The sequence below is a fragment of the Aquila chrysaetos genome, chromosome 12 (genome assembly GCF_900496995.4).
Source record: "Aquila chrysaetos chrysaetos chromosome 12, bAquChr1.4, whole genome shotgun sequence".
Classification (NCBI taxonomy): domain Eukaryota; kingdom Metazoa; phylum Chordata; class Aves; order Accipitriformes; family Accipitridae; genus Aquila; species Aquila chrysaetos.
Genome location: NC_044015.1, coordinates 31273206 through 31287639, shown reverse-complemented (window position 1 = coordinate 31287639; position 14434 = coordinate 31273206). Strand labels below are relative to the sequence as shown.

The 14434-nt window shown below is 53.7% G+C and overlaps 1 protein-coding gene across 3 annotated transcripts in view; it reads left to right on the top strand.

Annotated features, from left to right (window-relative positions):
• The window catches only part of ERI3 (ERI1 exoribonuclease family member 3), a 136227-nt gene that overhangs the window by 88821 nt on the left and 32972 nt on the right, over positions 1–14434 (top strand). For all 3 annotated transcript variants that reach the window (XM_030034018.2, XM_030034020.2, XM_030034019.2), the window contains exon 7: positions 8029–8128. In XM_030034018.2, the coding sequence (XP_029889878.1) occupies positions 8029–8128 (100 nt within the window). The remainder of the gene's footprint in view (positions 1–8028; positions 8129–14434) is intronic.

Sequence of the window (14434 nt, the reverse complement as noted above, 5' to 3'; positions counted from 1 at the left end):
AGGGCACGTGCTAATCCTGCGCAGCGGCAGGGCTACCTCCCCGCTGCCCACGGGGCTGCAGCGTCCAAATGTACCCTGGAGAGGGGCTGTTGGTGGCTGCAGGGTCCATCCTGCCCCTCATGAAGTTAAGAGGAGTTTTGACAGTGAATTTGCACGGCTGTGGCTGAGTTGGGGTATTGCCGGGACATGGGCGGACTGAGGCTGCTCAGACATGTGAATAGGAAGAAGGGCCAGGCATGAGATCATTGCATGCCTCAGTTTCCCTTTTGCAGTGCTCCTATGGACAGAGATCTGACGGCATGAGCTGCTTATTTTAATAAGGAGAAAGCATGTACAGTTATGCTGCATCCTCCACATCTTATCTGACACCTTGCTGCCTTCCTATGGGAAGATAAGCTTAAGAGCTTGACCTCTCCTCCTCCCATGGACTGGGGGCACCTCGCCTCTGTAAAGCACTTCCCAAAGGTGGGCAGAGCCAGGCAGCTCCTGGGTGCCCAGCACTCACCTCTCCAAAAATAGACCGTTCATCTTTTTATTTGTTTAATTTACTGCCTGACGTGAGGGATAAAGGTGTGGCTGTTTTAACAAGCAGCTTTGCAATTGGACCGAAGTGGACACCAGCTGGGCTTGCCAAAGGTTGCTCGGCAAGGCCAGGTAGGGCTGGCAAGGTGGCTCGTGTGCCAAGGGCTCCCTGCTTGCCCAGGGGAAGCTGGCTGTGTGGTCCTGTTTTCTGAAAAACCTTCAAGTCCCATTGTGTAAAGAGGGCAAAGCACCAGGCAGGGTCCCAGCACCTTTTCGGCAATGTGGCAGGATGATATCCAGATCTCATCCTCCCACTGCAGGGTGCTGGCAATGGCAGGAATTTCCAAGGGCAGCACCTGCTTCCACCTAAGTGGGGCCAGACCCATTCGTGGTGTCCCCACGTTCGGTGTGTCGGCCCCTCTCCTCCCCCTGCAGCTCTCGGGGGGGTTGTGCTCCAGAGAGGGACGTTCCCTGGGAAAGGGCACCGCTCGCATCTTCTCCTGCGTCCTCCCATGTCCAAACCCCAGCCAAACCACCTCCTGCTTGGTGGCACTGCAGATTTGTTTGGCAGAGGACAAGCGCCCTCCGCTCTTGTCACCCCCACCCCTTAATTATTAGCACAGATACTTAATCCAAGGCTTCGGCGGGTGCCACATTGGGCAGAAGTTGTTTTCATGCACCCGGTGCCACTCACGAGTGTTCAGGGAGCTTGGTGCACTGAGAAAAAGTAATTAAATGTGAATGGTGTTAATGCTGTACCTGGTCAGTCTGGAGGCCCCTCTTGCTGCTGCGTTTGTAAAAATTAAATGCCTCTTATTAGCGGCACAGCAGAGATCTGTAATACGCGTGGACAGAAAGGCAGGGATGGATGGAGTTGGTGTCAGGGCAGCAATTGCTTATCATGCCTTATCTGGGAATATGAAACTGTATTGCATGACATCCAGAGGCAGGCTGAATAGATATGCCAATTCATCTCGAGCCCGGGCTTTGACAAGCTAGACTGCCCTTGTTGAAAGGCATCAGTCAAACAAGAGCTGCTGGCTGCTTTTCCCTTTCTTATACTTTCTCTCGCTCCCGCGCTCCCTCTCCCTCTCTCGCCTCCTCCCCTCCCTCCGCCTTTTTTTTTCTAAGCTTTTTCCACACAAAATTGAAAAGCTTTGGAAATAATAATAATAAAAGCCCCCCAAACTAATACCGTTTTAAGTACACCCCTCCCTCCCTCCCCAAATGGGATTGATAAGGAACCCCAGTGTATGAAGGCATGTTTAGATAACATTGAGAATATTATAGCGAGTGAGAGAAAGTAGGGGGAAAAGCTTCCTGCCGCGTCTAAGCCGGGAAAGGCGACGGCACCCTGGCTAATACGAGTGTTTAATATTTGATGTGTTGGGATAAAGCAGGATCACCTTCGAATTGAATTGAGTGTCAGAATGAGAATCTATTACTGAAATTCTTGTGTGATTTGACAGCAAAGCAGACGATGTTATTCTTCACTAGTTACCGCAATCTTCTCCCCTACATCACTTAAATATTTTTTTCTTTGCTTGAGTAAACACACATTATCCTTTTTTTTTTCCACCCCCCTTTCCTTTTTTCTCTCCCTCTTTTACACTTTTTTTTTTCTTAAATCAAACCTGCCTTTCGCAGGGCTGATGGAGTAGATTGTTATTTCTTTATTTGTCCTATTAAATGGAATTCCTGATCGTTTAATCCTGCTTTTGTAAGTGATTTAAAAATACTTGAAAAGCTGTGAATGCGGTAGCACTTCTGACTAAACTGCTTAAAAGGGACACGCTACACCTGGGTTTAGCTCCTGCCTCCCGACAGCCAGCGAGGGTAGCAGGCTCCAGCGCTGCCGGGGCTCAGCCATCCCGGGCTCCATGCCTCTGTCCTGCTGGACAAGCTTTCCTCTCTGCCTTCCCTGCAGCAGAGGAGCTCTGCTGTTGTCAGCTGGGGCTTGGCAAGCTGCTTATTCATTACCCACCTCTTCTTTAATTGCATTCAGCCCCGATCCAGCAGCCTTGCTACTAAATGATTTGGCGGTGGGGTCAGGCCCTCAGTGGTGTTAAATTTGCCTTGTGTCATGCCGGTAAGTTTATGTGGCAAGAAATCCCAGCAAGAAATGTCCACCTCCCATCCCTGAAGTGGCACGCAATTAAAACGGGATGTCAAGGGACCACCCCGGCGTCCCCAGTGTCCTGGGTGCTATTCGGGGGTGGCCTCCAAGACACCCCCAGCCCCAAAACATTATGGTTACTGGGTGGTACTGAAAACATTTTAAGCGGTGTTTAAAAGCCCTCTTAGTCGTAGACATGACCTCTTTTTTTCTTCCCACCATACAAAGTAATATAAAACCTTGACACCTCATCGTGGCAGCAGCAGAATGAGGGCAGTTAGAGGGAAATACTTATTTGGGGCGGATGCAGTGCACAGCTGACATGACAAGACGAGGAAGACACTTCTGCTGTCGCAAAGTCATTTTCTCCATTGCGAAAATGTCAGGGGGGTCGGCTCCAATCGGCAGGCTACTGTGCCCAGCCTGATTCTGCGGGAGCACAGCTGGCACGTGTTGCTTGCCCAAGCCGGGGGCAGCTGGGGACATCTCACAGCCGCTTTCTAGCTGTTTAAAAACATGTTTTTCTCAGGCGTCTTTTTTAAATCCTTAACGGAAACTTTCAGCAAAAAACACTTTTTTTTATTCCTTAGTACCCACCCTTCAGCATCTTCTCAAACCACTGAGCCCCTTTGCTCCTGGGAGGATTTTTTCCAAAATGAAATATTTTCTCCCTGCCTGAAAGTGTCCGTATTAATATTAAAATTACAATTAGCGGGTGAAACATTTAAAACCTCTTGATGGGACATGAAAAACGAGAGGGTTGCCGGGCTGGGCAGGGCAGGAGGAGGCTCTGTGCTGGTCCTGGCAGTTCTTGCTGCCATGGTTTGTGGACACGCTTGTGCTGTTGCAAAGCACAGAGCTGCTTTTCCCTCCTGCCCTTCAGCTAAAGCACCCAGGGCGGTGCAACACCGGCAGCTTTAGTGGAGGGCAGAGGGGCTGGCGGCTGGCTGAGCAAGTCGCAGCATCCGCACGTGCGGAAAGGACGGGGCTGGCTCTGTCAGCGTCGGCGCCTTGACCTAGCAGAGCTCCGACAGCTCCGTGAGGACCAGCCCTGTCCCTCCCTGCGTGTGCGGGAAGGATTTGTGGGGCTCCCCGTGGAAGCGAGCATCCTGACCTCTGCACAGGTGCCCTGTTTGCATGATGCGGGACGTTAAATCTTGCCTTAATGTGACTGCTGAACACCAGTTTTTGTGAAGTGTGCAGGGCACTTCCCCATAAATAAATGATAGAGCATTATTCAGTCCACTTAGATCAATACATCAGTTTGACAAGTTCCAGTTCTGGGAATTTTCTGACCCCCTGGAACATCTTCTCTGCAGCTGTGCTGCTTATAAACCGCGATGTGTAGCCCAAACAAGCTCCAGGGAGCGGGGCGTCAGGACCCGACTGTGTTGGCACTGCCTCCTTGCTGCCCAGCGTTGCTGGGGATGGGGGCTAGTTTGCACTGGGATTGCAGCAAGGGCAGGCGGGGAGAACTCGGTGCCAAACTGGGCAGTGTTTTTGCAAGAACTGGGCAAATGCTACCCGTGTTCTTCCCCTGCAAGCAGCGCCATGGCACTGCCCAGCCTCGCTGGCATGCCCTCCCTGCGCTCCTCTCCCAGCGCAGAGGACCGTCTTTAACCCCCAGTGCTACCAGAAGTGGTCCACAGAGTTCTTGTTTCAGGCTCTTTGCAAATTGAGGCAGATGCAGCATGGCCATCGGGAAGTTTTGTGGCGTGGTACAACAGCAGGATGATCTCAGCCCATCTTTGCTTTATTATAAAGCTAGTGGTAGATGCTGTGATTCTGCAGCATCTCCCTGCCCCAGGCTGCTGTACCCCATGTCTTATCCCCACTTCTGGTTTTTGGATTTTCTGCAGGTTGTGTGAGGTACAGGTTACCTAAGGACTTACCTCTCCATACTGGCACTTTTAACAGGGTGTGGATAATCTGTGGTGCTGGCTCTATGCATGGAAACACAGTATGTTCCTAATCTCCCGCTGCTGTTAGCTCACATTTATCACAGGAGTATCTGCTTACCTTTGATTCGAGATCCCTACATCAGGGGCCTAGGGCGGTATTTGTCTGTGAACTGCTGCGTATGCCTATGGGATTGTATAAGTAAATAAATATAATTAATAATCATCTGACTTCAGAGCAGCATTGGCAGGGAGGTAAATGTAGCCTTCATAGAATTACAAACAAAATCAGGAAAAAAGGGAGAGCTTTCTAGGAGCTGGTGTGAATGGAAATAATTGTGTTCAGGCTGCTTGAAAATTATTCTGCAAACAGCATTTGGGTGGTTTTTAGCAGATCAGAGACATTGACTTTGTCTCTAAATCAGAATTTTGACCAAAACCATTTAAAAATAGCTTTTTTAAAAGATGTCTGCATTTTTTATCAATTAAAATGCAGATGAAAATAAAATGCCACGGGGTCCTGGCCCTGCTTCAGTGTCTGACCTAGAAGGCAGCGACCCAGTCCCTGCAACACCAGGACTGAACAAAGGGGAGGAACAAATTAGTGTGATTTCCTGGCAAAAAGGCTTTCATGGCATTTTTTTAAATCCTTCGTCTTGCAAGTGAACCAGGGGCATCTTGGACTTTCTTACGGTTTGCTGTAGGGGTAAGCTTTGAAGGGGCAGGGGTCTGTGCCGCTGCCGGCGGCCGTGCGGGGCTGGAGCAGCGGCAGAGCCGGTGGGAGAGCGGCTGCAGACGGCACTGGTTTCCCGGCGGCTGCGGTGAGCCGGCGGCAAGCCGACGGCCACAGCCACCCCGGCGGGCTGGGGAGCCCTGCGTCGGGGAGCCTCCGGCACCTTCTGCCTCGCTTTAACAGTCAGAAGAAGAACTTTCCTGTTTAAAGATTAAACGTTGTCTTTAAATATTAAACAGCAAAGCTCCTCGCTCTTGATTGTGTGGCTGCTGCCGGCAGGCGGCTCAGAATTGCCAATTTTAATTAAAAAACTTTATTTTCCAATGCAGCCCAGCGATGGCTCCTCCTCCCGGCCAGGACTGGCTGACCTCTCCCCTTGCTTGCCTTCATCTCTGCCTCTCTGCCCGCATTTCCCTCTGCCTGCAGCAAAGTGACGGTCCCTGCCAGCCCCGAAGTGTGAGCGGCCTCGTCTGGGACTGATCAATGCCCCTGGCACTTCCTTCCAAAACCCCAGGAAAAACAATTAAAACCCAATCGATCCTGCAGGCAGCTTTGAATATGCATAAGTGCACACTTGACCTTCAGTGGTCAGGCCAACTTCCACCCCGGCTGCTTAGCTAGTTTGCTCAGGTATTGCGGCTGTACCGAATGACCTTGATTAGGAAAGCAAAACGCGATGCAAAGATGGGCCCGGTGCCGATCCTGGGGCAGGGGCACGTGCCGCCGGCTCCCTGCTCCGCCGCGGCTGCTGCGGAGCCAGGGGAGGCAGGCTGGGGTTGGCACTAGCACCCAGCTGTCAGGAGCTTTCCAGAGCTGTCCCCGTGGCTTTCCCGGGATCCTGCCAGCCTCCCGCTGTGCTCCCTCCGTTGCTCCTGGCTGGGGTCCGAGGGACGTGTCTGGGCTGGGAAGGCAGCCTGCGATAACGGTAGCTCAGATCCTGCCCTGTCCCTGTCCCGGGACAGCCCTGCTCCCTCCCCGTCCCGTGTGTCCTCCCCCAAAGCGTGCAGGGATACCCCTTCCCCAGGGATGCCCCCCACTGCTGGTGACCCCAGGCCTGGACCCGCTGGTGCTGAGCGTGGGGACCTTCCTGCGCTGTGCCTGGGCTTGCTCTTTGGAACGGAGCCCAGGAGAGGGAGCCACACGCGGAGCCACTGCCGCTGTCACCCAGGGCCACCCGGCAGGTGGGTGGCAGGGTCCCATCCTGCACCCTGGCCCCCTGTTCCCCCCAGCCCCACTGCTGGGCAGCCTGCATCTCAGCCGTGGCGACGAAGATACCAGAGCATGTTTGTCGAAGGCAAAGGAAACCTCCTCGTTGTGTACACAAAGTGTAATTTCAGTGAATTATGCATAGACTTAATTAGGAGTTTTAATTGCTAATCATCTCCCAACAGGATTAGCAATGCTGTCTATTAATTATCTGTGGAGCCCTCTGTTTTGCTAAGGCAGGAGTAACAAAGCAGCATGAATGGTTACGTCGGCCAGTAATAAATTAACTCCCCCAAGCCCCGTAACTCCCGGGGGACCGCCAGCCGCGAGGGCTGCGTGGGGGCCGGCCCTGCCTGCGCTGGGCAGAGCAGCAGGTAGCGGGGCAGAGGGACTGGCAGCAGGTCCTAGTGGCAGGCAGGTGGGTGGTGGGCTGGAGGGGGGGACCCCTCGGCTCCGCTCGCCCCGTTCGGCCCCGATCCCGCTGCAGAGAGCATCTCCCCCAGCGTTTGCAGCCCGCGGAGGGTGTCGGCGATGCCCTGCCGCGCTGTGGCCGCGGTTAGCGATGATCCCCGCTGCAGGAGGGAGATAGGGGCTGCTGGATTGACCCGATCTCATCTGGGGACAATGGCCCTCACGGCAACAGAGATAGCGCCGGCGTGAGCGACGCTAAGCCCACGCGCCCTTCTTACTGCTCACAATGCAGCGCTGAGCTTAATTCCTCAAGATGAAGAAGATACGTGGCTGTCAGGCTGTAATTACAGCCGTGTGTGTGACACGGAGGCCCAGCTGCTTTCACGTTTGCATTGTCCGGTGGATTTTTGTGCTGCTCAGGCTCCCGGCTGCCTCGCTCCTGCTGGGAGCCCTGCCAGGGGACACGATGGGGATGGAGCAGGCTCCCTCCGGCCAGGCCGCGGGCTCTGTGCAGTGGGGTGAGCAGTGCTGGCTCCCAGTGGAGTTTCTCCCAGTGATGGAAAGCCCTGAGGCAACTGGGGTCTGGAGATGGAAAGGAGAGGGGAGGCTGGGAGGGCTGTGCTTGCTCAAGGGGAAGGGGGCTGCTGGCCAGGCCAGCCTGGGCATGGGCACCCCTTTCCAAATCCCCCTGACTCCTGCTGCCAACCCCATCCTTGGTGAAGCAGGAATGGGCGGATGATGTTGGAGCAACCCAGGGACAAGTGGGATGAACTCGCAGCCCCTGGCTCGCCCCAGCACGGTGAAGGTGGCCTTGGGTGATGCCAGTCTGGCACAGTGGCCAGCAAACCTCGTGAGGGTTGTCACCCATACGAAGCTCCGGGACAGGTCCTGGACACCTCTTCTCTGAGGAACATCAGGTGGGACAGGCCAGGGTGAGGGTGCTTTGTGCAGGCAGCTGCAGGAGAGCTGCTGCAAGGGCGATGCATGGGTCCGCACTGAACACGGCGAACGCAGACCCACGCCGGACCTGGGAACAGCCAGGCCCGAGCGAGCACAGCTGGCTGCTGGCAGCGAGGCGCTCCCCCCAAACATGTCTGCACGTGGGCTGTGCGCCGGTCTGACCCTCTGCTTCTCTCTTCCAGGCGTACAGCTTTGCCATGGGGAGTTGGCCAAAGAACGGGCTCTTAGACATGAACAAAGGACTGAACCTACAGCACATAGGGAGGCCTCACAGCGGGATAGGTGAGTGATGCCGCCCCGCGCCCTCCCTGTCCCCACGGCTGCTGCTCCTGGCGCGCGGGACGTGCCTCCGCTCCCGAGAGCTGATCCAGGCTGGAGTGCTGAGAGCCAGCCAAAGGGCTGCGGGGTCTCTGGCTGGTGGAAGGGACGAAGATGTGTCAGGGCAGGATGGGCATGCGGGATGAGCTCTCCATCGCTGGCACATCCCAGTCCGCCAAACATACCTGCCCGTCCCTCCGTCTGGGGAACTGCTCCCCTCCTTGGCCACTCTGGCAGTGCTCGGGCTGGGGGTGGATGTGGGCAGCGCCAGGGCTTGCGCAGTGCCTGGGGCACAGAGCAGGGGTCCCCAGGCTGGGCAGGATGCTCTCCCTGTCGGACCAGTCCTCCAGCTGCTCTGGATGCTGCATTCGTCTTTGGAGAGGAGGCTCTGCCAGGCAGCACAGCCTCGGGAGCTGGCTGGAAACACGCTGCAGAGTGAAGATGCGTGACCCCAGCTGCAGAACTGAATCATCGTCCCGTTTGCTCACACGTGTGATGAGTTTCATGGTCCTGCAGACTGCTCCAAGATAAACAGCTGAGACTACTGTGCGCAGTGGCAGAGCTCCATGTTTCCCCTAGCTCCTCTGCACCAGGGATCAAAGTGATATGAGGAGGGAGAACTGGCCTGGGACACCGAGGCCATATATCTGCCTGCTGCTTAACTCTGGGGGTGCAGAGCTGGGGCAGCAGCAGGCTGTGGTACGGGCAGGAGCTCAGATTTACTGGGCTGTAGGCAGGGCTGTAACTCAGGGCTGCATCGCTCTTGCCTGTCTTGTTTCTCTGCGGGGCATTGGATCATCTCTTGGAGACCAGCAGTCAGATGTTCCCTCTGCCTCCCAGCTCTTCATCCATAGTGACTTGTGAGCATTAAAGTTTGCAAGGAGGTAAGATTTACTTGGAAAAGTCACCAGCTACCTGGGCCTTGAGGAGGCTGTTTAATATTGTTTCAAGACTCTAACCATTAAACTCTCCAATCAATCCAAGTTAAGGAGATGAATTATTTAAAGCTCACCAGCTTTTAATTAGCAAGCTCCTTTTGAACTATGGATCTGGTTGCATTATTGACGGAGGTAGCATTAAAATTTGCTTCCTTGCCTGGGAGCAGATTTGCCTCGCTTCTGTGCCGTGTTGGAATCACGGCGGGGGGAGCAGGGACTGCAGGAGTTGTGTGTCCATGTCCTGCTCTGGGGGCTTGGGCTTTTGCTAGGGTCTCCTGGGGGATGCAGGGTTGGTTTGTGCCTCGTCTTTCCTCATTTTATTTAGGGCAAGAGCTGTCTGTTGCTGTCATCTCTTACCTTGACAAAGCATCCGCAGCTCTCGAGTATCATCTGTCTGCTATTGGTTTCTGCCCATGTTTATCTCAGTGCTGCTGTCTTGCACAGGTGTCTCTGCCTGATGGAGTTCAGGAGATGCTGTTCATGTCCTCCTCACTCCAGTCCTTTAGGAGGGTTTTGCTTCTTCATTTCTGCCAAACTCCCTCTGGGGGGAGCACTCCCGGCTCTCCCCAGTACAGGGTGAGCCATGGACAGATTGCCTATGGAGAAGCAAGGCCCAGCAGCCAAGCTCCATTCTTGCAGCTTTCCATCCCAGTGGCAAACCTGCCTTTCACACACTGTTTGGAAGGGGGTTTACGTGGGTGCTGTGAAGGATGCCAGGCCAGCAGCGTGACAGTCTCCGTCTCCCTGACACCGCCGATGGTGCACACGTGCCCTGTGTGTTGCAGCCTTCTGGCTGCTCCATTTGGGCTGGGTCCAGAGAGCAGCTCTGCCCCGGGTGTCTGTGATCCTCCGCCTGCCCGCAGAGGCAGCAGCCGCTGGCACCCTGTGTCTGGTGGCTTCTACTGCAGGCTGAACCCCCGGGAGTGAGCTGGAGGCACGGCTCATTGAATGGCAGCCGGGGAGAACGGCTTCTCCTCCCGGCCAGCTTGGGAGCCCCAGGCAGAGCTGCTGCCTGCGGTGTCAGGGCTGCTGGCTCTGGGGCTTGGTAGCCCAGTGTCCCCCCTGGGAGAAGGCTTGGGGCGATGCTGGTGTCTGGAGACATTCCTTGCCTGGCATTTTGTCAGGGCTCCAGTCTCCTGGCCTTCTGGCCACTTCATTTCCCAGCCTGCTGGCTTTTCGGGTCCTAGGCATGGATCAAGTGTTGGCTCTAGAGACAGCCGGAGAGGTCCCCAGGCCAAGGGCCGAGGAGGGGCTGCTCACTGCAGAGGCAGCCTGGCTTCCTTGGGTCCAGCTTTGCTGCCTCGTCCTGGGGCAAGTGTTGGTCCTCCACAGCTGAGTCCTTCCATATCGGCCACTGGGACTGGGCACAGTCATCCCAGTTGCTGACAGTCACCCTGCGACCTGAGCAGTCCTCGCCACTCTCCTCCTTCATGCTCTCAACTGCTCTTGCTTCAGGGCTGGGAGGACCTTTCCCTGCCCAGGGCTGCCCACCCCTTCCCTCCCTGGCTGTAAGGAGCCTTGTTCCTGCCACAGCCCTGCCCACTCAGCCGAATAAATGACCCCACCTCAAGGACTGCTGCCAGAGAAGAGTGGAGAACAACGAAGATGAGATGGGAGCTGGCTGTGGCTCTCAGGATGCTCCCATGCAGTCTAGAGACTCCCTTCTCTTTTGTGGTCGGTACTGGGGTACAGCAGGGTTGAGGGAAGTTGGCGAGCTGAGAGGGGTCCCCCCAGGGGTGCCCAAGGTGGGTGTAACTAAGGTCAGCCTCTGATTTTCATGGCCTTCGTGGGTCACTGATGTCCAGAAGTCTGCAAACCAAAGAGGGCTGAGAAGGGAGCAGCAAGGAAATGGGTTAGCCAGCCACACCAGTTTCACGGATACCGTGCCATGTAAGAGAGCATCTGTGCAGCTCCTTTCCCGGCAGCGTGGGGAGCGGTCCGGGGGGATGCAGGCAGTCCTGTGAAGCCTCAGCTCGCTTATGCAGGCATGTGCAATATGGATGTTTCCCTTCAAATCTGACAGAAAAATTGCAGTGGATGGCCACTTGTTTTTGCAAACAATTTGCAAGGAATTCTGCTGTCTCGCCTGATCGGTTGTGTATTGCTTTGTTTTCAAATCACTCTCTGATTCACTGGCTCAGCAGATATCTGCTCCAAATCCCTGCACTTGGCATGCTCTGGGACCAGTCCCACTCCATGCTTCATCTCCTCTCCTTCGTCTTGTTCAAAATCCGGGAGCTCAGGGCGCTCGACACCGTGCAGGGCCAAGGCCAGATTCTGGATGGGAACCTCACCTTTAGCATCTGGTACATGTGGGCAGGAGGGGCTCGTGGTGGAGCACGGCGGAGTCTCACCTCATCCCCTGGGACATACAGCTGCACATACAGCAAGTTGCTGAACAGAGCTCATGTTCTAGCTTTTGTCTGGTTTCTACTTGCGAGCCAGTGAGCTGCAAATCTTGTCGAGGGGTTAGAAAAGTGTCACCAAATACACCAAAGCTGCCTTGGGGTGGAATGGGTGCACATCTGGTGCCATTTTCTTGGGAGGGAAAAGGTAAAGGAAGGGGGGAAATGTCAATATTTCAGCTTGCTGAGAAATGCCAGGCAGAATAAGGGGATAGGAAAGTCCTGCTCCAGAGTGAGGATGCAGGAAATCCTTAGGATATGGGAAAGGAGCAAAAGGGGAGTGAAACCTGTTCTTTGATGCCTTGTCTTGAGTTGGTATTTCAGCTTGAAGGATCCCCTCTGGGCTGAATGTGGCCCTGAGGACCAGAGAGGACTTTTTTCTGCAGCTTCCATCTCTCCTTAAACATGGGTTAAATATGTGTCAGCTCTAAGCGTGGGCTGTAGGATCTTGGGGTGAGGAACTTCTTTTTTGTTTGGTGTTTTCTTGGCCCTCAACAAAATGAAGTTGAGTCTTGCCAAGAAGTTAGTCATCTTACAGATGTGTGCATGTTGCCGTTCTTAAAACATATGTTTGAGGTGCTGCCTGCCAAAAACGATCTGCAGCTTGTAATGGGGGTCTTGGCACTCTCATGCAAAGACCAGCATTCACAGGCTGCACACTAGTGGAGCTGGGTTCTTGCATTTGGGGTCTCTCTACTGAGTTTCAGAGACTGATATAAATCAGAAGGATTAAAATCCCAGGCTTTAGTTGTGAGTTAAATCAGCCAGCAAATCACCTGGATTCAGTAATTGATTTTCTTCTGGTTTTTCCCTTTTTTTTTTTTCCCCTTGTTTCCCTGAAAAAAGGTCAAGTTTTACTGAGCAGCACCTGTCAAACAAAGTGCAGTTCTCCTTACCACTGCCCAATGGTTAAATCTGGTTATTTTTTTATTCAACAAATACTCTATTTTTGCTACATTTACTTTGATTGGTTATGTTACATAATATGCCTTTAGTCTTAGTTTTTAGATATTTGTTACATTAGAAAAATGGTGAATTACTATTTGTTCTTAAAGAGGTGGTGATTAAATTATTACTCGTGATGAATCTTTTGGATAAAAATTGGAATACCATGCTAAAGTACCCCAGCAGTACTTTGAATTGGTTTTCTTAGTAAAGTCCTGTTTCCCTTGCATGTACTCAATACAGAAGGAAAAGTAAATTTCAGAATACTTTTTACTTACAAACACCTGATGCATGAAACCAAAGCAAGAAGTGATCGGTGAGTTGAAGGAGTGTTTCTGGAAACCACCCTTTCAAGATTTTAGAATTAGTACATCTCATCCTCTCCCACCTTAGTTTGTTGGTTTGTTTGCTTTCCCTGATTATGGAAAAGATAAAAGGCACACCTTCTTTTTCTTTTTTCAGTCCTTTGTTGTTTCTCAGCTCTGAACAAGCCAGTTACTGAACTGAAAATACACCGAAAAAAGGAAAAAGTTTCCAAATCTGCAGAAGTAGCTGCTGCTGCTGGGAAAGCTTGTTTCTCATTTGTCAGCTCGGCTTCCACCTCCAGTGCACTGACTGTCTTCAAAACATGATGCTACCCCTTGCTAGTGGTCTTTTTTGAATGTAACTGAATTTAATTGAATCTTTAAAGTTTAGGCTTTAGCACACAGATTATTACGATTTTAGATTTAGTTCTAAACATCTGGTTTGCGGTTTTTTTCTCTTTTTTGGGGAAGAAGGGTAACCAGGCTGCTGTGTCTCATTGCTAGCGAACCCACAGTACCCATCCCACGCGACCAGGAGATCTGGTCCCATAGTAGCGCCTGTCTTGACACGATGCCCTCGCTGGGCCGTTTTACACCAGCTGGTGTAATCCCATGAGCTGTGAGCCTCCGTGCGGGACTTCATCATCTTTCCTGTGCCATGGTCGCCCCGGCCGGGGCTGTGCCGTGCTCCCTCCACGGGGATCTCTGCCGTGCCAAATGGAAAAGCCCTACCTGCCTGGGCAGGTCAGCTGCCCATGCAGTGAGCGACCCAGCGAGCCCCCGTGCCTTCCCGGCTCCATCTCTCTCTTTTCATTTACTGATTGGAAATCTCGGAAGGTTAGGGTCTGATATTGTTCCTGATCTAGAGCATTAATTAGGCCTCGGAAAGAAGAAGAGGAATTGCGTGTTTTTAACAGTGAGGTTAATGGGATGCTCGCAGAGTAGACAGTTTTAATGAGCTTCAACTCGATGTGCAGTGAGTTTACTCTTTGTGTTAAAAGGGTCACACTGCAGTAGTTTGATGTGGATTGTCTCCTGGCCCCCGGTGTCATAGGTGAGCGTCTGTCAGAGTCCAGTCAGAGCGCATTTACTTAGTGACACGATTCTAATTAACTACCTCGAGCTGCCACCACCGCGGGGAGCCGGGCCAGCGCCTGCCAGGGGTGCCTCCTGCCCGGCGGAGCCATCCCTCTCCCCACATCACTCTGCCTGCTCTGCCTGCTCGTGTCCCGGCAGCGCCGGGCTGCTCTCCGTGCTGACATTGAAGGAGAGGGCAGCGAGGGCCACGCTCGCTAAGTGTGGTGGCAGGCAGCGGGCCACCCGCGGTGATGGGTGCCTTTGGCTGTCAGCGCCGGCTCTCCCCCCGCCGGGAGCTCGGCAGGGGCTGATGAGGCTTTGCCTTGCCCTGCGAGGTGCTGGGAGCATGTGGTCCTGGCAGCTTGCGGTCCTGGGAGCTTGCTGGCTTTATTTCAGCCTCCTCTCATTCTTCCCTGCTTTCCTTTTCCCTCTTTAGTTTTCCTGGCTCTCCCGGGGGTGCAGGGAAGCCCGCAGCCCCCCAGCATCTGTGGGATCCCCGGTCACCCTTGGTGCCCGCCTGCCTCCTCTGCAGCGGGGCGGGGGGAACAAGGGGACAGGGACAGCATTTAGTGAAACTCCCCTCCATTTTTTTCACCACTT